The sequence below is a fragment of the Doryrhamphus excisus genome, linkage group LG14 (genome assembly GCF_037039965.1).
Source record: "Doryrhamphus excisus strain RoL-2023G ecotype Guam linkage group LG14, RoL_Dexc_Guam_v1.1, whole genome shotgun sequence".
Taxonomy (NCBI): domain Eukaryota; kingdom Metazoa; phylum Chordata; class Actinopteri; order Syngnathiformes; family Syngnathidae; genus Doryrhamphus; species Doryrhamphus excisus.
In genome coordinates this window covers 7,020,973-7,042,373 of record NC_136370.1, presented here as the reverse complement: position 1 = coordinate 7,042,373, position 21,401 = coordinate 7,020,973, and the positions used below count along the sequence as shown (strand labels likewise).

General features: G+C 38.6%; 1 protein-coding gene and 1 long non-coding RNA gene across 3 annotated transcripts in view; one reads left to right on the top strand and one right to left on the bottom strand.

Moving 5' to 3' along the window:
- Positions 1–19,589, top strand: part of asap3 (ArfGAP with SH3 domain, ankyrin repeat and PH domain 3) — a 27,613-nt gene extending 8,024 nt beyond the window's left edge. The window contains exons 5-26 of the mRNA XM_058090286.2: positions 2,412–2,461; positions 2,533–2,647; positions 4,295–4,380; positions 4,631–4,706; positions 6,584–6,670; positions 7,807–7,916; positions 9,161–9,230; positions 9,310–9,397; positions 10,383–10,431; positions 12,089–12,255; positions 12,678–12,811; positions 13,285–13,376; positions 13,458–13,638; positions 15,363–15,448; positions 15,550–15,665; positions 15,747–15,814; positions 16,897–17,004; positions 17,076–17,292; positions 17,372–17,648; positions 17,751–17,955; positions 18,041–18,172; positions 18,405–19,589. Coding sequence (XP_057946269.2) covers positions 2,412–2,461; positions 2,533–2,647; positions 4,295–4,380; positions 4,631–4,706; positions 6,584–6,670; positions 7,807–7,916; positions 9,161–9,230; positions 9,310–9,397; positions 10,383–10,431; positions 12,089–12,255; positions 12,678–12,811; positions 13,285–13,376; positions 13,458–13,638; positions 15,363–15,448; positions 15,550–15,665; positions 15,747–15,814; positions 16,897–17,004; positions 17,076–17,292; positions 17,372–17,648; positions 17,751–17,955; positions 18,041–18,172; positions 18,405–18,479 — 2,589 coding nt within the window. The 3' untranslated portion in view covers positions 18,480–19,589. The remainder of the gene's footprint in view (positions 1–2,411; positions 2,462–2,532; positions 2,648–4,294; positions 4,381–4,630; positions 4,707–6,583; positions 6,671–7,806; positions 7,917–9,160; positions 9,231–9,309; positions 9,398–10,382; positions 10,432–12,088; positions 12,256–12,677; positions 12,812–13,284; positions 13,377–13,457; positions 13,639–15,362; positions 15,449–15,549; positions 15,666–15,746; positions 15,815–16,896; positions 17,005–17,075; positions 17,293–17,371; positions 17,649–17,750; positions 17,956–18,040; positions 18,173–18,404) is intronic.
- LOC131140135 (uncharacterized) overlaps positions 1–21,401 on the bottom strand; it is a 27,081-nt gene extending 5,680 nt beyond the window's left edge. The window contains exons 1-3 of one of the 2 annotated variants that reach the window (XR_013629780.1): positions 21,210–21,401; positions 20,352–20,478; positions 2,693–2,829 (exon numbers count right to left, since the gene is read on the bottom strand). This is a non-coding gene — a long non-coding RNA (uncharacterized LOC131140135). The remainder of the gene's footprint in view (positions 1–2,692; positions 2,830–20,351; positions 20,479–21,209) is intronic. The other variant, XR_013629779.1, reaches the window with a different exon arrangement.

Sequence of the window (21,401 nt, the reverse complement as noted above, 5' to 3'; positions counted from 1 at the left end):
CGTCGACAACCCCAATGAGGATAAGCGGCATAATAAATGGATGGAAAAATATCTAAAATGTGATTATTAAGAGTAAACCGATAATGAAGTAACAGTAACCCTACTTTTGGCCCACCCTGTATAATATAAAATATATTTAAGAATTAATGTTATGACAAGCAATGTGCAGATTTGCACCAAAATTACGAAATAAATAAAAAAATATATGTATGTATGTGTGTGTGTGTGTGTGTGTGTGTATATATATACACAAATAACTAAGATTTTTACATTTTAATAATAAAAATATATATTTTTTATTAAAATGTAAAATTCTTAAATTAATAAATAAATAAAATTAATACAAATAACTAAGAATATATATTTGAAAATATATATAAATATATATATAAATATATATATGTGAAAATATATTTTTTTATTAAAATGTAAAATGTAAAATTCTTAAATTAATAAATAAATAAAATTAATACAAATAACTAAGAATTTTACATTTTACATTTTAATAAAAAAATATATTTTTTTATTGATGTAAAATTCTTAGTAAATAACTAAGAATTTTACATTTTAATTTTAATAAAAAAAAATATATTATTAGTGTAAAATTCTTAGTTATTTGTATATAATATATGTATATATTTTTTTATTAATGTAAAATTCTTAGTTATTTGTATATAATATATGTATATATTTTTTTATTAATGTAAAATTCTTAGTTATTTGTATTAATTTGATGGGGAGCTCTATAAACATACTGATATAAACATAACCTCCTTATTGAAGGTGATAATCTAATTCCAAATCAAACCATCAAAAACCATAAAAAAATAGCTTTTCTTTTGATGGTAGAACATCTGCTTGACGGTGGATTTCCCCGTTGGAGCCTATTAATAATACTGTGGCTGAGATGTTTATACAGATGAATGGAAGAATAAAGCAAACATTGTTCCAAGCAGATATATCCTGCTTTCTGTTTGATTGTTTGATTCACCATGGCGACAGACGAGCAATAGTGAGCAAATGCATGTGTCAGCTACTGTCTCAGTGTATTAATACTGCAGAGTCAAAGCTGTGCGGCAAAGCTGATGTACTGTTAGAAGCCGGTTTAGCCAGATTGCACACGAGTTAGTAGTTAAAGCTCAACTTGGAAAAACACTCTAGCTGAACGCTAATGTCAGATTGGGAATTTTCTTCTAAGAAAACCCTAAACATGGTAGCAATGGAAAAGGAAATAATCTGTTCCAGGGTGGCCTTCATGATAGTTTTTGTTATTTTATTAATATTACTCCAAAATTGTCCATAGGTATGAATGTGAGTGTGAATGGTTGTTTGTCTATATGTGCCCTGTGATTGGCTGGCGACCAGTCCAGGGTGTACCCCGCCTCTCGCCCGAAGACAGCTGGGATAGGCTCCAGCACCCCCGCGACCCTCGTGAAGAAAAGCGGTAGAAAATGAATGAATGAATGAATGAATATGCTTGTTGAATTTTCTCTTGCTAGCAACTGTTGTAAACATGGGATCAATACTATTCAACTTCAGTCCTGTAGGTGGCGGTAATGTTGATTAAAACATGAATCCTCACCAGAATACTTTAGAGTAGTTTTTGTTCAATTTTAGCTAACATTTGTTGCTTAGCTAAGAAGCTAAAGTCCCGTAATGACAGAGATTTTTCTTTTCTAGCGTAGCAGCTAGTGTAAAACTGTACTGAAGAACAGAATAAGAAACAACAAAGTCTGCTTGAAGTCGTTTTATGCTTGGTGATTTTTCTATTTAAATTCAAACATTTACCAGTTTGGTCAAAATATAAAATTATAGAGTAATTTTGCCTCCTTTTGAATTTCACAGCTTCACTCTATTACATTTTTTCAACAAATTATTTGCTCAGAAATCATTGTTGTTTTGTGGTTGATTAGGGCCTATTATTAGTCAAGCTAATTTTAACATTAAGCATAAAAATTTTGCATAAAAATGTCTAAATATGAGCATTTAGAAGATGCATTCAAAGACATTGTGATACTTAGTATTCTACACTGTTCACTAGGTGTCAGTAATGTTACATTATGTGTGCTATACAGAAAACAAGTAAAAAAGGAACAAGGAACTCTCTCAATTCTAACATGTGTGAGTCTATATTATGTCTTATTTATGTTGTACATGTTATTTTTTCTAATAATGTCTATTATATTTTGAAATTCAAGTGTAAAGGTGACTTAGAGTGTGTTATTTCATGTCTAGAAGGCTATAATAATGATAAGAAATGTATTTAGCGTGTATTCCATTCATGAATACCTCGGCAAAATATACTTATCACGGTCGGGTCTGAAGCCATAACCGTGATAAACAAGACAGTACTGTGTTGTAAAATATCCCTGGTTAACTCAGGTTGTGTTTTTCATGTGTGTTATGCTCAGGAACTGAAGAAACAGATGGAGAGAAGTTGGAAGGAGTACGACTTAAAGATGTAATTAACCATATGACATTTTACTGTAATGGTTAGCTTTGTGTTATGTTAATGCACAAATAAATGTTTAGAGCCAAGCTGGAGAAGGAGCGCAAGGAGAAGGGCAAGTTGATCAGGACGGAGGCATCGGACGGAGGGGAGGACATGGAAAGGGAGAGAAGGACCTTTCAGCTGCAGATGTGCGAGGTGAGTCCAAACTCTGCACTCATGCACAAGTTGCACATACTGTACCTGAGTTAGCCCAAATGGGTGGTCTTCCTTCTAACGGCTTCTATCTATGACCACACACGGTAGGCTGATCCCTCGTGAATCAGTTTAATGGGGAAAATATGTCAAGGCGTGGTTCCAGTCCATTGCATCCTGCAGGACTGTCAGAGTTGGAGCCATTGATTGAAAAAGAGAAAAAAAAGTTTTATGACTCACCTGAAAGCTCAGGGAGTTGTTACACAATACACAACTGGACATTCAACTGATATACTGAGTTATGTGGAAAATCTAAAAAGTCCAAAAGATGACCCAGTGGAGGGGTGGAGGAAGAAGGAAATTGAACTTCAAATTGACTCCTCTAAAACAACAAGTCAAACTGCCTCCTACTTAAAATTTGTGCTCCCTGTTTCTTGGAAGCATTACGGTAAAACCAAGTAAGAGTTAGATTTTAAGATCAAATCAGTTTTTTGGCATGACTTTTTTTTTCCCTGTTTTTGACTGTTGTCAACAGTCACTGATATTATATAACTTGTTTGTTTTTTGCACAATAATAAACTACACTAAAATATATGTACAGTAGGAGGGCTGTAAATGCAAAAATGGCTGGAACTATTTATAACTATGTTTGTAACTATAAGCGGTAGAAAATGAATGAATTAATGAATTACGTTTCATTTTTGTGTAATTAATGCACGAGCAACCACACCTCTCTGTTATGACAGCTGACAGAATCAGAGTGGAGCGTCCGCACACGGTCACACAGAATCACACAGAGTCTGATGCTCTTTCGCAACTTCCTTCTGACCTGAACACATCTTCAGCAGTACAATTCCAACACCATATACCATATAGTTCATCCACTCTGGGAATGGCACTTCCTCATTCTCATTGGGATGCATTCAGGGACACTCCGAATATCATAAAAATGGCTTCATAATTTGTGTGTGTGTAAATAAACAGGAAGATAAATAAAAATATGAAGTTGATATTCTGGGCGGCACGGCGGTCTAGTGGTTAGCACGCAGACCTCACAGCTAGGAGACCAGGGTTCAATTCCACCCTCGGCCAACTCTGTGTGGAGTTTGCATGTGTGGGTTTTCTCCGGGTACTCCGGTTTCCTCCCACATTCCAAAAACATGCTAGGTTAATTGGCGACTCCAAATTGTCCACAGGTATGAATGTGAGTGTGAATGGTTGTTTGTCTATTTGTACCCTGGCTGACCAGTCCAGGGGTACACGCCCGAAGACAGCTGGGATAGGCACCCCCCGCGACCCTTGTGAGGAAAAGCGGTAGAAAATGAATGAATGAATGAATGAAGTTGATATTCTTAACTCATTCACTTTATAACTCTTAATACAGATGTGAAATTTGCTACATTTAAGTATGCTGGAAACTACAGTACTCATGTCATCTATGTAATTCACATGATCTTTTTAAATTTTCAGTATGTGGACAAAGGTGGACTAAATTTGGACACATTTGTGCACACTTGTGGAGAATGCCTAGTGGGTTTTATTGTGGTTGTCTACAACCAAATGCTCCAGTGCATTTTGCTACACGAAATGGTCCATAATAAGAAGTACTGAAGCTGTGTCTATTGGGTTTTTGCTTCCTCATGTTTTCAGTACCTTTTAAAGATCCAGGAGTTGAAGGTCCGCCAAGGCCCTGATCTCCTCCAGAGCCTCATAAAGTTCTTCCAGGCCCAGCTGAGGTCAGTTTACTCTAAGCCCTTTCTGTATGTGTACTTTCCATTTCTTCCCTGGGTGTCAAGTTGGCATGAAAAAGTGACATTTCATCATCTTGCACTGGTAAACTAACCACATGTGCCAATTGGACATAACAGTGTTTTCTGTGCGAGCTATTCCAGCATGTGATGTTTTTTGGATGACATGTCTGGACTGAAGTGACAGCGTGACTCAGTCTGCCCCCCCCCCCCACATCCCCTGTCCTCCTCCTCTCAGTTTCTTTCAGGATGGGCTGAAAGCTGCAGAGAATCTGGCCCCCTTTGTGGAGAAGCTCGCTTCTTCGGTTCACACGGTAACAAACAGTCTCTTTGTGAAGGCTTTTATATTCACCGCTGTTGTGGCAACGTGCTTCAAAGATGATGTTACATCACTGAGAATGTTGTCTTCACAATCATTGGAACTGAAGAGAGGCTGAGCTGAAATGGCAAAGCCAGAAATGAACTGAGGATATTCCCGGGGGGGTCCAAAGTGGCGTTTTTTTTATTGGCCCGCAGATATTCATTCATTCATTCATTCATTCATTTTCTATGGCTTTTTCCTCATGAGGGTCTCGGGGGATGCTGGAGCCTATCCCAGCTGTCTTCAGGTGAGAGGCGGGGTGCACCCTGGGCCGGTCGCCAGCCAATCACAGGGCACATATAGACAAACAACCATTCACACTCACATTCATACCTATGGACAATTTGGAGTCGTCAATTAACCTAGCATGTTTTTGGAATGTGGGAGGAAACCGGAGTACCCGGAGAAAACCCACGCATGCACAGGGAGAACATGCAAACTCCACACAGAGATATATATAATAATATAATAATATAAATGTAATAATATACATATATTCATATAAAACTGTATTGTTGTATTTAAAAATACAGCAATATCACTCCTTACCTTAACACTGCATGAAGTAAGCCACGGCATATCTGACATAAGACTGGAAAAAGTTCTCCTCCCATGCCTTGTGGAAGTGGTAAGTTTTTGACTTCTTAAGTTTAGAAGAAATACATTTGAGGCTAACTGGTTGTCTTGCTAGTTTGTTGGCTTGCTAGCTCGTTATCTACAGGACTATCTACACTACATGTCACAACGTCTGAATGTGTCTTCTGAATGCGTCTTCTGAATGCCTTATATTTGTGTTTTAGTTAATAAGTAAAATTTGCTTAAATAAGCACATTTTGGACAAATGTTAGGCCATATTCAACCACAAAACAGCATTTATGTATTAATATATAGTATTTATATATATATTTTGTAAAATATATGTGAGTGGAGTCATGAAATTTGAAGTGCAAAGTGGCGAGGGATCACTGTACAGCAATTTGTGCAATGATGCTGCTCTTTTGCACTCTAAAAACTATTGTAATAAGAAGAAGAGGAAAAAATATATACATTTTAACGCACAACAACGTGAGTATTGACCCAATGTGGCGCAGAAAATAAATCACATTAATCACATGGAGTGTGAATCTCATAGTGGACCATTCCACTGTTTGTTTTTCCACAACACCGCCCCCCCAGAACCACAACTGTTATTGACTGAAAATGAAAGCATCCCTTGTGCCTCATACTTTCCCCCTACAACCACTCACACTTCTGCTCAAACTTGCCCTGTTAAGATTGATTGATGGATGAATGGATGGAGCAAAAACAGTTACGGCCGACACGTTTTTCTAGTTTGGCACAGGCGGAGCACGTCTTTGTTCAGACTCGTCGCATCATAACATCATTTCATATTAGATTACAGGAACAAGCGTCTTCTCTGTGGGTGTGACACACCCCGCTTCTCAGTCTGGTCTGCATTACTGGGGACCATGACGCAAAAAGGACTGAGACAACCCCTCCCCCCTCCTAATTTTTTAGGAAACAAATCAAGATGTGGTCTCTGATGCAAGTGTCTGCGTCGTTTTTGTTACAAAAAGAAAAATGATGATGATTATGATACATCGATGTAGGCTACATGACAGCAAAACTGATCCCACTTGTGGTGGCCCCAAAGCTTTGCAATAAAACCAAAAACTGACACCATTTGAAAAGCAATGCTATGCCAATGATCTATAAGACTAAGAAATAAGATGATGTCACAGTTGAATCACAGCTCTATTAATTATACTGTAAATACTATCGCCAATACAGCTAACGATTTGTTGCGGTGCTGTTGGTTTTGTGTTATAGGTGAGGCTGGACCAGGACGAGGAAGTCAAAAAGCTCACACAACTGAGAGATTCTCTTCGATTGCTGCTGCAAGTGGACGGCAAAGAGGTTAGTCATTCGACGTAGTGAGACCTTCTGTAACGTTTTGGGAATAATGCAATAACTTGCATTCTTATGAGAATGAAGTCGTAAATTTACAAGAATAACACATTTGTAACATTATTCATTCATCCATTCATTTTCTACCGCCTATCGTCACAAGGGTCACGGGCGTGCTGGAGCCTATCCCAGCTGTCTTCGGGCGAGAGGCGGGGTACACTCTGGACCGGTCGCATTTGTAACATTATGAGAAAGAAAAAAAGTCTTAACCCTATGAAAGTAAACAGACAATTTCCAGAGAATACAATTGTAATGAGATTAAATGAAATGTAATCTATTAATCGTTTCAATTAAAAATGTCCTGCAAATGTAGCCTCTCCTTAATAAGAAAGTAGACCTATTATTTATGTGTTTCAGGCAAAACAAGATATTCATACACATCAGCTTTGACATTGTATGATAGTTGTTGATTATTTGGATCATTGATTAATCATTGCAGCTTTAATTTCAACAATAAATTTCATTTATTGGTCATTAATAATACGTTATTGGTTAATCTATTGTATGGCCAGCATTTATTTATGAATTATACAACATTTTTGTCAGATTTTTTGCTCCAATATTCATTAATGCATTTATGTTTAATCTCTTTCCTTATGTTTTTCATATTTATTATTAAGTATATTTATTCTTAGATTAAACACCCTTAATATTATGTCATAATTTTTTTTTAATCTTTTACTTAATATTTATATTCTCCTATTTTATATTTCATTTTTTCCATTCATCTATTGCTACACATTTCTGCCCCATTAGAAGCACAAGAAGTGAGTAAACATTTTAATGACAAAATATAAACTAATATCAGTGTAAACATGGTAAACATATGGTGTGAATTAGTTAATAGACATGGAGAAAGGGTAGGATGAGATCAGCTTCTTCCTACTCCTTCTGGGACATGTTGAATGATGCAAGTAAGCATGTCCCAAACAAATAAACCATGACCATGGTCATTAAAATGAATATATGTCACGCCTCCACAGAGGGAGAGGTACAGCGTCTGTCAGTCTTGGACTGTTGCATTTACGAGCATGTGGGAATTTTGACATTGCCTTGTTGAAACGACTATTACTGCTATGTCCCAGGAATACCTGAACAGGAAGAACTCTGGCAATGGCTACAGCATCCACCAGCCGCAGGGTAATAAGCAGTACGGCACAGAAAAATCGGGTTTTCTGCTCAAAAAGAGTGACGGGTATGTATCATCAACTCATCATCTCAATGTATTAATCACGAACATGTGTAAATATTATTTAGAATCGTCACAGCATTTCAAGCTTAATGCATGGACCAAGAGGGGTTGGGTTTGTGATGGGGGAGGGAAAGGAAAGGAAAGAAAAGGAGGGGTCTCAAACTTTGCATCCCCTCCAGCTGCTTTCCATTACCCTGACATGTAGATTCAAACAGGGGCCCCTCTAACTTTTGGTAAAATGGCTTGTACTTACGTATCTCTCACACACACACACACACACACATTCACACACACAAGGTTAGCATGGTTACTTGCATGATTTTGTTATACTTTTGCATTTTAAAACTCTCAGAGCATTCACAGCCATCTCTGTGAATGAATGAATTATTAGCGCGAGTTGATGTGGGATCCCCTTTGAAATGTTCAATTTTGTAAAAATGCTTTAAAAAATGTAATTTAAAGGCAAATATTTGTCGTACATCCTTTACTCATAGTTAATTCACCCAACCGAGATAAATGAATTTCCCCAAAGTAGGATTACTTGTTTATAAATAGAATATTTTTGCAGCAATAACAGAGAAAACATACTTATGATCTTCTAAATATGTTTTTTTAACATAGTTAGACATGAGATAACACTCCTATAGTCACCTCTACACTGGTATTACCTAATATGGAGACATGATGATAATAAAACATAATAACTGACATGTTAGCAAGTTAGAAATCTCCTATCTCTAGTATTTCAGATGGAATGTGGGGTGATGTGGGCTGTCATCCATTCTGACTATGATGGCTGTCACTTGATTGATATACATGGCAGTGAGTCTACCAGCATCGAGCATACGTACATACATATACAGTACTTACATCAGTAAAATAATGGACATGGCTGCACTATTGCATCTTTGTCTGCATTGCATTGCACAACTCTTGTGCACAGGGTACAGGGTTTTTGCAGGGACACAAGACCACCTCTTTAAGTGTAACAAGTTACCAAGCTAACTAGTTAGCCTCCAATTGATTTATTTTTAACTTAAGTTTGAAACTGAGTGGGGAAGCACCAAGTAAGAAGCAACTACCACTGGGAGGATATTGCATCTATGGCTGACTCCATGCAGTGTAAGTTAAGATAATGTAATGTGTCTTCAGTGTAACATTTGCTAATTCACCACAGCTGCTTGGAAAAGCCTTAATGTGGTTCTTGAGTGTGGACATGACCTCCAGTAACCGCATTTCTCCTACAGGATAAGGAAGGTGTGGCAGAAGAGGAAATGTGGAGTGAAATTTGGCTGTCTGACCATCTCTCACAGCACGGTGAGGACCGGGAAATCCGTCCAACTGTTCAGATTTAACAAAACCTCACAAAAGTGCGTGTATCTGTGGGTGTGTTCAGATCAACCGGCCACCTGCCAAGCTGAACCTCCTGACCTGTCAGGTGCGACCAAATCCGGAGGACCGGAGAGCCTTTGACCTGGTTACTCGTGAGTTTGACCTTTGACGCTTAACCCAGAATTCCTACAAAAGCTTATATAAAAATACCTACAATTAAAAAAAAATATTACCCAAATTATATAAAGTAAATTAAATAGATACAGTATGAATTGGTTTTAATTAATGGTTATGCTGCATTGTCATGACACAAAATGCCATTAAATAAATACTAATTTGTCATGGAAAAAATACTCCCAACATGATTATTTTAGTTTTCCGCACCTAGCCGCCCAAATTCCAAACACCATCTCACAAAAACATTCACTAATCCTCGTCAACACGGCATAAACACAGCAAACCCCCCCCCCAGCCAACCACCCTTACCCGGCCCAAGACACACAACCATGTGCCAAGAGCAACCAGTTCATTAGTCACACTACAATCCACAGCATCGTCAAAACTTCCAAACCACCCCAACCGTTTCACAACCCATCATAAACTAACATGAAGAGAAATCTGGACTCTGGTCCAGCATCAATAGTGTTGTTTCAGGGACATATCAGACAAACAAAAAGAAAAAATGATGAGATCGAGCAATGTATTACAATAAATAAAAAAATGTAATTGACTTTATTCCATTTTGACACAAAGAACTATATTATTATCGTTATTATAATGCAAAATGTCACAATTCATGTATTATTATTTTTGGGGGCAAAAAAACATGTGCATAGGACACTTTAGCATTGATATTATATTTTGTTGTAATGTTTTTAATGTGGCCTGTACTAATAAGTAATTATTTGTGTTTTTAGATTATGTGCTCATTATAGTGATTATTTTTACAATATACGTATATGTATTACTTTTCTAATTTTTATTCCGATCTTAGTACTGTCCAAGAGTCATTTTCTGCTGTCACTTTCATTTCACGCTTTATCTCCACTTAACCGTCTTACAGTCATTGTTCTCTTCTTGGTTAAAAATTGAACTTAAATCAAACTCTTTATGGCTGCCAATGTTTTTTCTTCACAGATAATCGGACATACCATTTCCAGGCAGAAGACGAGCAGGAATGTGTGATGTAAGAATGGACTGTGCCTTCATTTGTCTTCCTATCTCTTCTTCTTATGCTGCAGGTCACTGCTTGCAATGCTCTATTAAGTTGCAGCTTAGGTATGCATAAAAAAGAAAGAAGGATGCGGTGCCGTAATGTAATAGCGTCAAACTGACATGCACCCACACCTTTTAGTGGGATCCATAACAAGAAAGATCTGTTTTTAAAAAGATAACAAAGGCTGATTATTTGTATTATACCTCATTTGGACTGTGCAGGTGTACGTAATCAAGTGTCCCAAGGTTGTAATTGTTTAAAAACAACAACGTTGTTGCAAAGGATGCAAAATGGAAAGTCCTACACTCAGGATCACTGTGGGCCAGATGGAAATTCCCACCATGGAAAGAAGCTTTGTTTGATAATGAAGGAATGGAGAACAGTGCATGGTGCGTTTTATGTGGCTGAACCCCGGAGGACTTTTGGAACATAGGTGAACAGTGAAACGCGCTTAAATTGACATCGATATAATGGTTGATGGTTTGGTTGGTCAGTATCTGGTGTGTTCACCATTTGTCAGAAATATTATATCCCAGACATGCTAGCACTTCGGTTTGTTGTCCATAACATACGTAGATGTCTGCCCATACCGTAACCCCACTGCCACCATTTTACTGTATTGATGACATTTTAAATGCACAGAGATGCCATGATGAGAGCCTGAGGCTCATGGCTGTGTCATTCATCCACAAGCATCACTTCGTGTTGCAGCATGATAATGCAATAATGCAACCAGCATCCAATTCCTAGAAGCTGCAAACACCCCAATACAGTTAAGCTGTACACTGCCTTTTAGTGTGGCCAACCTAAGGCATACTTGTGCAATAATCGTGCTGTCTCATCAGTATCTTGATATGCCACACCTGTGAGGTAGATAGTTCATGACTGACAACGTTTACATGCAGTCAATATTCCGGTTTCTAAAACATTCGGAAAAACCCATTTATATGCGTGAGCAAACAGGGTTATTGTAATCAATTGGAATATCCCGATCACAACAGCGACACACGGACAACGTCTTGACGCACGGAGAGCTTCTTCTTCCTGTATTAAAAAATAATGGCGTCATTCACGGAAGGAGAGAACGTGAAGAAATAGAAAATGGAGCCAGAGCTGTGCCATCCATAGCCATGCTACGCTTTCCCCCTCGCTCCAAAATGGTGTCACCATGTTAACAAGTACAATACTTTCTGACAAAGACCCAAGATTCCTTTCATATAGAACATGCGTAGAACACAAATTTATATTCCTTATGATGCGGATATCCCGATACATGACCCAATATTCAGGTTACAAAATGAGTGACCCAGGGGTTATATTCAGGGATGAAAAAACCGGAACATGGGTATATTCAGGTTTTTCAAAAGGGTTATTGGTGTTTATAAATGGGGTTATTTGACTCCATGTAAACGTGAGAGAGAGAGGCTTTTTGTTTACATAGAAAAAGTTGTACATCTTTGATTTGAGCTGATTTGAGTGTTGCATTTTTATTTTTGTTAAGTGTAGTATTGTCAACTTCATCATTATTGCCAAGCAGCATGACAACTGTTCAGTTATACAGCATTAAAACATGCACATAGTAACTTGCATCATAGTACTATGAATAATAAACATGTTTGTTCCTCAGCTGGGTGTCGGTGCTGCAGAACAGCAAGGAGGAGGCCCTGAACACAGCACTGGGAGGAGACCAGCTTCACCTCCAGGACAGTGGCCTGCAGGAACTTTCTAAAGCCATTATCGCAGAGCTCCGCCACATGCCGGGCAACGAGGCCTGCGCTGACTGCGGCGCCCCAGGTCACAAGATTTATTTCATACTCTGCCACCGAGAGTTTCCATGGGTGTGGGGTTGTACTAAGTGCAGTTTTAGTTGGATTTAGATTCCTCTGAGGAGGAAAAATTGATGATTTTCCGCAAATCATTTATAATGGACACAACTTTTATGTCTAATCAAGTCAGGATCTGACAAACATTGCCCATTTGACTGTCACAACATTTGGTATATCTGCCTGATTTGCTTTTATGAAGTTCTCGGTTCTGATTATTCATTTAATAATGTTTACAGTAGTGTGTCAATCTTTGGTACTGTAACACTGAAGCTTGGGGTACCAAAGACTGGTATTCTCAGGCACTTTAGGTTACAATACTACAGTCACTATGTGCAGCTATTGTTTTTTTTTGCGCAGATTTGACCTGTGTAATTTGTTTTTTTATTATAGATCCAACATGGTTATCGACCAATCTTGGCATCCTGACCTGTATCGAGTGCTCTGGCATTCACAGAGAGTTGGGTGTCCACTACTCCAGAATCCAGTCCTTGACTCTGGACCTGCTGAGCACATCTGAGTTACTGGTACCAATCAGATACACTCTTTAATCCCTTAAAAACACACATTAGAGTCGTCCCTCGCCACGTTGAGGTTTGAATTTCAAGGACTGCTATTTCATGGTTGAATATGGCCCATTATTAGTTTTAAAACATTTATATTTAAGCAAATGTTACATATGTTTTGCCCAAGTGAATTATTTTCAAGCAAAAATACAAAAATAAGGCATTGAAACGACACATTCAAAGATTTGATGAAATGCAGTAATGCACACTGGTCACTGGATGTCAGTAATTGTACTGTAATGTTAAGTGAGACATACAAGCTCCAGACTTGATTGCTATTAGCCTTTATTGCAGGTTCAAATTATTTCACAGCAGGCACAATAATTCCTAATAAAAAAAAAACACAGGATACTATTTACTCCTGCTATGTCTACTATATTGGGTAATGCTTTATAAATGTCTCTGAATATGTAATGTAAACATTTATGTGACAGTTGGCTGTCAGCATCGGTAACACAAGATTCAACGACATCATGGAGGCGGGGCTTCCAAGTGATGCTGTCAAACCTTTACCGCAGAGTGACATGTGAGTCTTGTATCCTTACATGCAGTACACCTCCAGAAATGTATGTATATTAAAAATAAATTTCTCCCTTTTGCCCACCAGGAATGCCAGAAAGGAGTACATTGTCGCAAAGTATGCCGAGCGTCGCTACGTCCTGCGAAGAGAGACAACGGAACCCGGACAGCTCTGTGACGCCGTGAGGAGCCGAGATCTGACTTCTCTTTTACAGCTCTTTGCAGAGGGAGCGGACCTCGCCAAACCACTCTCGATATCGGACGTACAGGTGACAACAATTGATTAATGCAGACAGCAGAGCACAAATGTATGCCACTTGCAGGTTAAAAATAAGAAGATACGGTCTTACCTTCGTACAACATACATCATCATTGCGCCTTCATGCTATCGCAGTTTTTTTTTATTTAAAATTTTGATTTAAAACATTACCGAAACTTCCTTCCGAGGCGCATTGATTTCACATCGAGAATTTAGCTTATGCTGCTTCCGCCAACAACAGCGACATGTCCGCTCTACTTAGGGTGGCTGTGTCTTCCAGCACAAGACGTGTGCTCCAGTCCTTAGATAAATATCGCTGACGGCAAACATCTTGTTGCGTGCTTGTGGCAAAATTGAGAGCTAGGTATCCACTCTACGTCTGTGAGTGATGCTGAAACAAGTGGCTAGCGAGGTGTTGTGTTGTGAAAAAATTTAGTTTTTCATGTTAGTTGCTACTGATTATTGGTATAGTATATATAGTCGTTTGTTGATCATTATTATAATTACTATTATTATAATAAAAGTAAAGTCAGTAAAACATTTTAAGGAAACGAAAACACACATAGCCTACTACAACTGACTTAGTCGCGCATCTGTTCAGCAATATAGTGAGAAATCACATATGTTCAATTAGCACCTCCTTAGATTTTTTTTAAATTGCATGTGCACGCATGTCACCCGGTGTGAAACCAGCACCAGTAAGAATTCATGTTTTGAATGTTAATGTTAATGAATTCATGTTTTTAACTAATGTTTTAAAAACGTGAAATAATGTTCCACATTTCTCAGGACACAAATCAAAAGCCTCCTTTTTATCCATCCACACAACTCCAGTGTGTATATTGTTGTCGAGGTGGCATTTTTACTCTCCAAATACACGAACAGCTCACACAATGCATATTTGTCCGTTCTTATTTAAAAGCAGTTCAGGGTAAATAACCCCTCCATTTTGCCTGAAGCCTGGTCATCTTGTATTTCATGTAATTGTACCCTCCTGCTAGCTATACACGCATTGTAACGTAACCAGTGTGTCTAACGTGTGCTTTGTTTGTATTACTTGGATCTCGTTTGTTATTTCAGCTTTTAGGCCAAAGGAGCTTGTGTCTCTTGAGGATAAATGCAACTAACTTGTTGAATTACACATGCCTCGGCTCTGTATTGCGTTTCCTTTTATCTCCTTGCTCTCGCCGGATAATGCGTAAATCTTTGTCGTTTTATCAGTTAATAAAAAACAAAAGATGTTGCACAAGAAACACGTGACATCAACTACGCGACTTAAACTAGTTGTTTGTGCAGTGACTCAGACTTGTGTTGCAGATGACTGTTGGAAGCAGTCACTAATTAAGGTCACGCGCTGATGTGACCTTTGAGCCCCAATAACCTCAAGGATTTTGTGTCATTCAAAACAGATATGTCGCTTTCTTTGACATAATGTAACAAAAAGTATCATGTTTTGTCTAGTAAAGCCATTCAAAATGAGTAGGGTTCTTCTGTTCTGCAGGGAAACTCAACATGGGTTTGCACCATGTCTGTTGTAAATAGATCAGAGATCCTAAGTATTGAGATTAATTGCCATTTATTTTATCAGTTTTCATAACATTCTGGAGTTTAGTATGTGCAAATTGACACAGCATACTTTATGAAAGTTAATGTTTGTCATTCTCAAAAATGTGTGTCTAATCCTAGAGCTAAAATTGCAGTAATGTTTGTCAACTTTGTTTTTGTTACTGCTAGGCTGCCAAAGAAACTGCTCTTCATCTGGCTGTGCGCCTAGAAGAAAGAAGCTCTCTAGCTATTGTGGACTTCCTTTGCCAGAATGGGTCAGACCATAATCAATCAGCCAGTCGGCCACGATTTGATGAATTATGTCTTGTTCAGTTGTCTTCAACTTGAATTTATTTTTTTTTTTTTTATCTCACAGCAACTGTCTGGAGAAGAGAACAGCTGAAGGAAACACAGCTCTGCATTACAGCGCCCTCTACCATAAGCCTGAATCCCTCAAATTGTTGCTTAAAGCCAAAGCCACTCTTCACATCGGTAATTTTTCTTTGTATATTCTGTTTCTCTATTGGGCGACATTGAATGACAGTGTTTTTTTTTTTTTATTGCCACTTGTAGTGAACACAGCGGGAGAGACTGCCCTTGATATAGCCAGGAGGCTGCAACACACACAATGTGTTGAACTGGTGAGATGTCACCCGCATATTTGGTTCATGCAAGAATGTTTTTCTTCTTTTTTCCTCTTTCTTAATTTATTTCAGACATGCATACAATTTTACATAATGTACATCACATATACGCATATACAATATGCTACACTTCATTGCTACACATGTCTGAAAAGGAGCAGGAAGAAGCAAAGTGCCATTGCTCTAAACAATGTGTGGTTTTGGGTTGTTTGCATAATCACAGCATTTTTGGATACTGAAAATGTAAACATTTATATGAACTGTACAGGCAAAGTTGTAATTGTTGATAATAGTAATGGTTTAGTCCCTCGTTTCTCACCGTTAAGTGGTTCCTGACCTGACCGCGACAAGTGAGTTTCCGTGAAGTAGAATTCAATGTAAAAGTAATATTAAGTAAACTGAATATTTTCTTAGAGCATAGAAAACCTGTTCACAACTTTCTGATGGCTTTTAACATTATTAGAGCCCTATAGACATGAAATAACAATAACATAACAATAACAATTTGCCCTCCTATTATTCTTTGTTTTACCCCATTGCGCAGGCTATGTAATCACTGCAGGGACATAAGAGATGACCGCCGCTAGCAGAGCTAGCTACTGAGCTAGCTACTGAGCTAGCTACAGAGCTACAGTAACTAATTAGTCTCTCCAATTTACTTATTTTAAACTTAAAGTATTTCTAAGGGGTTGGGAAAGAAGGACAAAGAAAGAAGCCAAAAACATACCACTTCCACATGAAATAGGAGATCGTTTTTTCACTCTGTGATGTCAGACATTCTACCTGCTACTGATAAATGACGAAAACCTGGCTTCCATGTTCACGTCCTATGTTCAACATGAGCCAATTTGCACAAGAATAGGGTAATGATGTGATATAGTAAAGTTCATGGAATTTTTAGATACCTTTTACAGTAATATACCCTGTAGTTACATATATACTAGTACTATGTGTTTGTACTGTGTCTTGAAATGGCTCATATTAGTGCATTGTAAGTAGGATTTTAACATGCGTAACTGTCATACAACTGTTACAGCTACAAATACTTTATGACTTGAGACTGTTACTTGTGTTTGTAGTTGGAGCTAGCTCACAGCGGGAAGTTTAACTCTCAGATTCACGTCGAGTTCATGTGGCACACTCAAGCTCAGGAGATGTACGACAGCGAGGATGACCTGGACGAGAGGGTACACATCCAACCATGCATTTGCACACCTGTACGAAATGGATAGTTAAGAGTTTTCATCTCTCATTCTAGGTAAGCCCATTACCAAAAAAACTCTCTCCTGTGTCCTCAAACGGAGGCTTTGGATCCCAGTGGAGTGTGATTGGTGGCGCTGGGGGCAACCCAACCAGCAGGCCTTGTCAGACATATGAGAACCTGGACTTCCTGTACAGAAATCCACCATCCAACAGCGCCCCCTCTGGAATAGCCATGCCACCACCACCACTGCCTGCTAAATCCACCCCAAAAGGTAAACACAACAGAGAAAATCTTGATGCATATTAAATTGGACAGGAGTACAATGAGTAGCTTTTATTTTCCCAATCCAGGTCGCTCCGACCCTCAGCTCTCGGTCACAACACAGGAGGTGAACCTCCCTGCACCAAGACGAGGTTCTAACCCGACCGTCAACACCCCAAGTCCACAGATGCAGGCCAGACAGAGTCCCCCTTTACCCAGTTCAGAGAGTCAAAGCCCAGGTGGTGGAAAACCACATAAGGGGAGTGTGTTCAGGGGTCACAGACACAGTGGCGAGGGGCAAGCTTTTACTGGTTGCACCTCTCCAAGTACTCCCACATCATCTCAAAACCACATCGGACCCGTCAGGTAGGCTGTGAACCCGAGACAGGACTAAAATAGACATGGTAAATTAGCTCTGCATCCTACCATTGTCATGTCATGTGACCGCTTCCCTGAATCCTCTTCCAGTTCTGAGAAGACCACATCGTACCGTCGGACCAACAGCGGAGGGAACCAGGGGAAGTGTGCCGTATTATCACCCACCAGCAACCAGGAGGAGCCATATTGTATTTTAGGGGGAAACTGTGCAGGCCTCAGCCCAGTCCCTACTGCAGCAGCCCCCTTTTCCTCTCCCGGTGTGACCCCCGCATTGCGACCCCGCAGGAACGCCATGGTACTGCCATAAATGACCTCTTTAGCCTTAAACTTTTGTATATTTTCTTGTGTTCTGCTATGAAATCTCATTCTTCATCCTTCAGATTTCTGGCAACAGACACACCAATAAGCGGGTCAAGGCCTTGGTGGACTGCAGACCCACCAACTCGGAGCATCTTGCCTTTTTCAAAGATGAAACCATTGTGGTCACTCTCTCTCGTGACCCCCACTGGTGGGTAAGTGCAACTACATATTTATTGGATTTGAATGCTTCCTATTTTACTATCGCTGTAAAATATGCTGTGATGTACTATGTAGCATTGTTTTTTATTTATTCAATGTTTCAGTTTGGCTCATATCACATAGCATACACTTTTAAAATATTGTAATTTATGTTGCAATTTTGTGACATTTTTCGAATTAACTTTTTCTGTGTTTTTAAGTTTTTCTTTGTTTTTTTTTTATCAGATGGGTTACATAGAAGGGGACTCGTCCAGGAATGGGACTTTCCCTGTCAACTATGTTCAAAAAGTTGCAGATTAAAGGACATTTGGAAATGAAGAACTGAACCCGCATTGGGCTCCAGGTGGACTTTATGCCATTTTCCTCACACAGCTATAATGGATTTACTCAAACTGGAACATCCAACCATTTTATATGCTGCTTGTCCTCCCGACGGTTGCAGCGGTGAGCTGGAGCCTGCTGACTTTGGACACGGGGCGGGGTACACCCTGGACTGGTGGCCAGCCAATCGCAGGGCACATACAGACAACCTTTCACACATTCATACTTATGGACAATTTAGGGTCGTCAGTAAAGCGAACATGTATGTTTTGGAAACGCAGGAGGAAGCCAGAGTACCCGGAGAAAATCCACTAAGTCACAGGGAGAACATGCAAATTCCACACAAACGGAGAATCGAACCCTCTACTCAGTCTACTGACTGTGTGGCCTGACATTGTCTCCTGACAATGTGATTAAATTCTGGACACACACTCAGCGTCGGCTGCGTGAGGATGCTGTTTTGGGATTTACACTACCAATAAGGAAGTTTCAATCATTAACAAAAATTGTCCATGTTGCTTTTTTCACTTCTCTTAAACCTTTGTATTAATAGGTACAAAGACATTTACAAACATTTTAGCATTTCCGTGCTTGCTAGGCTAATCCCTGTTTAAATGCACTTTAAACCCATGCAGGATAATTTCTTGGAAAAGGCCAGCTGCTGTCTAAAGAAGGCCAGGGTTTTTTAATTAAAGAGGGAAAATGTTTTTTCGGCTTGTAGCCAAAAACCCTTTTAGGTCTGCAAGCATCCAGAACTATCGGTAATGATGGACTCTTTTGGATAAAAACCAGGAATTTACTTTTTTTTTGTGAATACAGTTACTGGAGGCATGTGTGCATGGTAACAATGCACACATGCACAATTGCACTTCATGTACATGTTTTTTGGAACTTAAAATGTTTTTAAAAGGTATTTTTATACTGACAAATAAGGCAACAATGTAACTCATACTAACTGATGTACATACTTGTCTAAAATACCCACTGGTGTGTTTGTGTGTGTCTTTACTGTACTTGTCATCTACAATAATCAGGTAGAATTGTAACCCACTGCACACCACAATAATAAACATTCTCACATTGAGTGCCAATAGTGCAAGTCTACCTAATATTTTCACCAGTAAGTTTGTAGTGCAAGGCAGATGATGATGATGATGATGAAATGTTTCCAGACACAAGTAGAGCAGAAACTCAAACAGAACAAAAGCTCCTAAGTGCTTTTTTTCGCTCGATACAAGCACGCATTTAATACATTATTCATTACGGCGGTGCACGCATAACACAAACCTTTAGTACTTCCCTTTTGTCTTGCGGGTCTGTGGCACTTTTTACCACATGCTAGCACAAGAAAAACACATGTATTTAGATTTTAAGATGGTGTTTAAGTTAAAATATTTCTTTTAATAGTTCCAATAGTTCATAATAGTTAATAGTTTAATAGTTACATGGGAAATATCTCATGTTAAACGAAGCAAAAGCGTGGATAATGAGGTTTGCGCATTTGGAAGTGAGCCCTGAAAGGCTACGGATGCTCAGTTTTAAAGAATTATTTTCTAACATTGAGTTTATAAAGCTAATTCAGTTTTTGGTGGTTCGAATTTCACAGCTGTCTAAATGAAAAAAAAATTATTAATTAATTATAGCTGTTTTGCAGTTGAATATGTGCTAGTATAAGCCCATAAAATGCATATTTAAGCTAATTTGACATGTTCTTGACCTTAATTAAACATATTCAAAGTCATTCAGAAGATGCATTTAAATATATGTAATATTGCAAAGTGGTTACTAGGTGTCAGTAATATTACAGTAGCGACAGATGTATTGTGCAGTTCTGAGCTGTTGTTTACTTACTTAATATCCATAGGTCAATACAAATTTCAGCCACTTGTCTCTGTCCACGTCAATGGTCTTGGGTTCTGGCACCATTCCTTGATGTCATCTTGCCATTTTCTCTGGGGTCTGCCACACTTGTTGTTGCCTTCAATGATACCAAAGATCGCTGATATATGACTAGCATGGGGGTGAGCAACCTTTCTGACTCGCGGGGCCGCATTGGGTTAACAAAATTGGATGGGGGCCAGCTTATACAGTGCATTGATACACATACACTGGTTTAAACTTGCAATTATAACAGTTCACCTGGAATTATGTCTTATTTTATCTGTAAAAGTGTCATAAATCTGTTATATGTGGGTTATAGGTTTTTTCAGGGGCACTTTAAACATCAGATCAAATCAAATAGCTAAATTTAATTTTACGACACCCAAAATGGAAATGAATAAAGGATGTGTGATATGCAATATGAACTATGAATGATAAAACATTGATTGACAAATCACGTTACCAGCTTGTATGTTAAGAGTTTAAATGAAATACTTTGGCAGCAACAGCCAGGCTGGATTCAAAAGGTTAAAAACTATTAAAAGAGACTAGTGTCAGATATATAGACTTTTAGACTTGTGTGGTATCTTTTAGCTTGGTAGACGTATTCAGCTATTGTTCTGTTCATTAAATACAGTCAAATAAGCATATTTCACACATAACGGTGATTAATCATGCTTAATTTTTTAGCATTTGACAGACCAAATTTTTACATGAACACCTATTAAAAATTAATGTTATCTCAGAAGACTTCTTCTTACTGTTCAGGTATCTGAAAAAAAATCTCTTGAATCTAACATGTTTGTACAATTTGGCAGCTGCATTCACCTCTTTAATATTCCCATCACGCCTGCCTCTGTGACTCTTCTCCAAGCTCTCTTCTTCTCTTGGCAGCTGTAGTGCGCCATGTTCATCCTACCCCGTGTCCAGTGTAATGACATTCCAACCTGTCACTTATGTAACAAAGCCCCGAATAATAATGGTGTTTGTCCTAGAAGAGTGATTTTCAACCACTCTGCC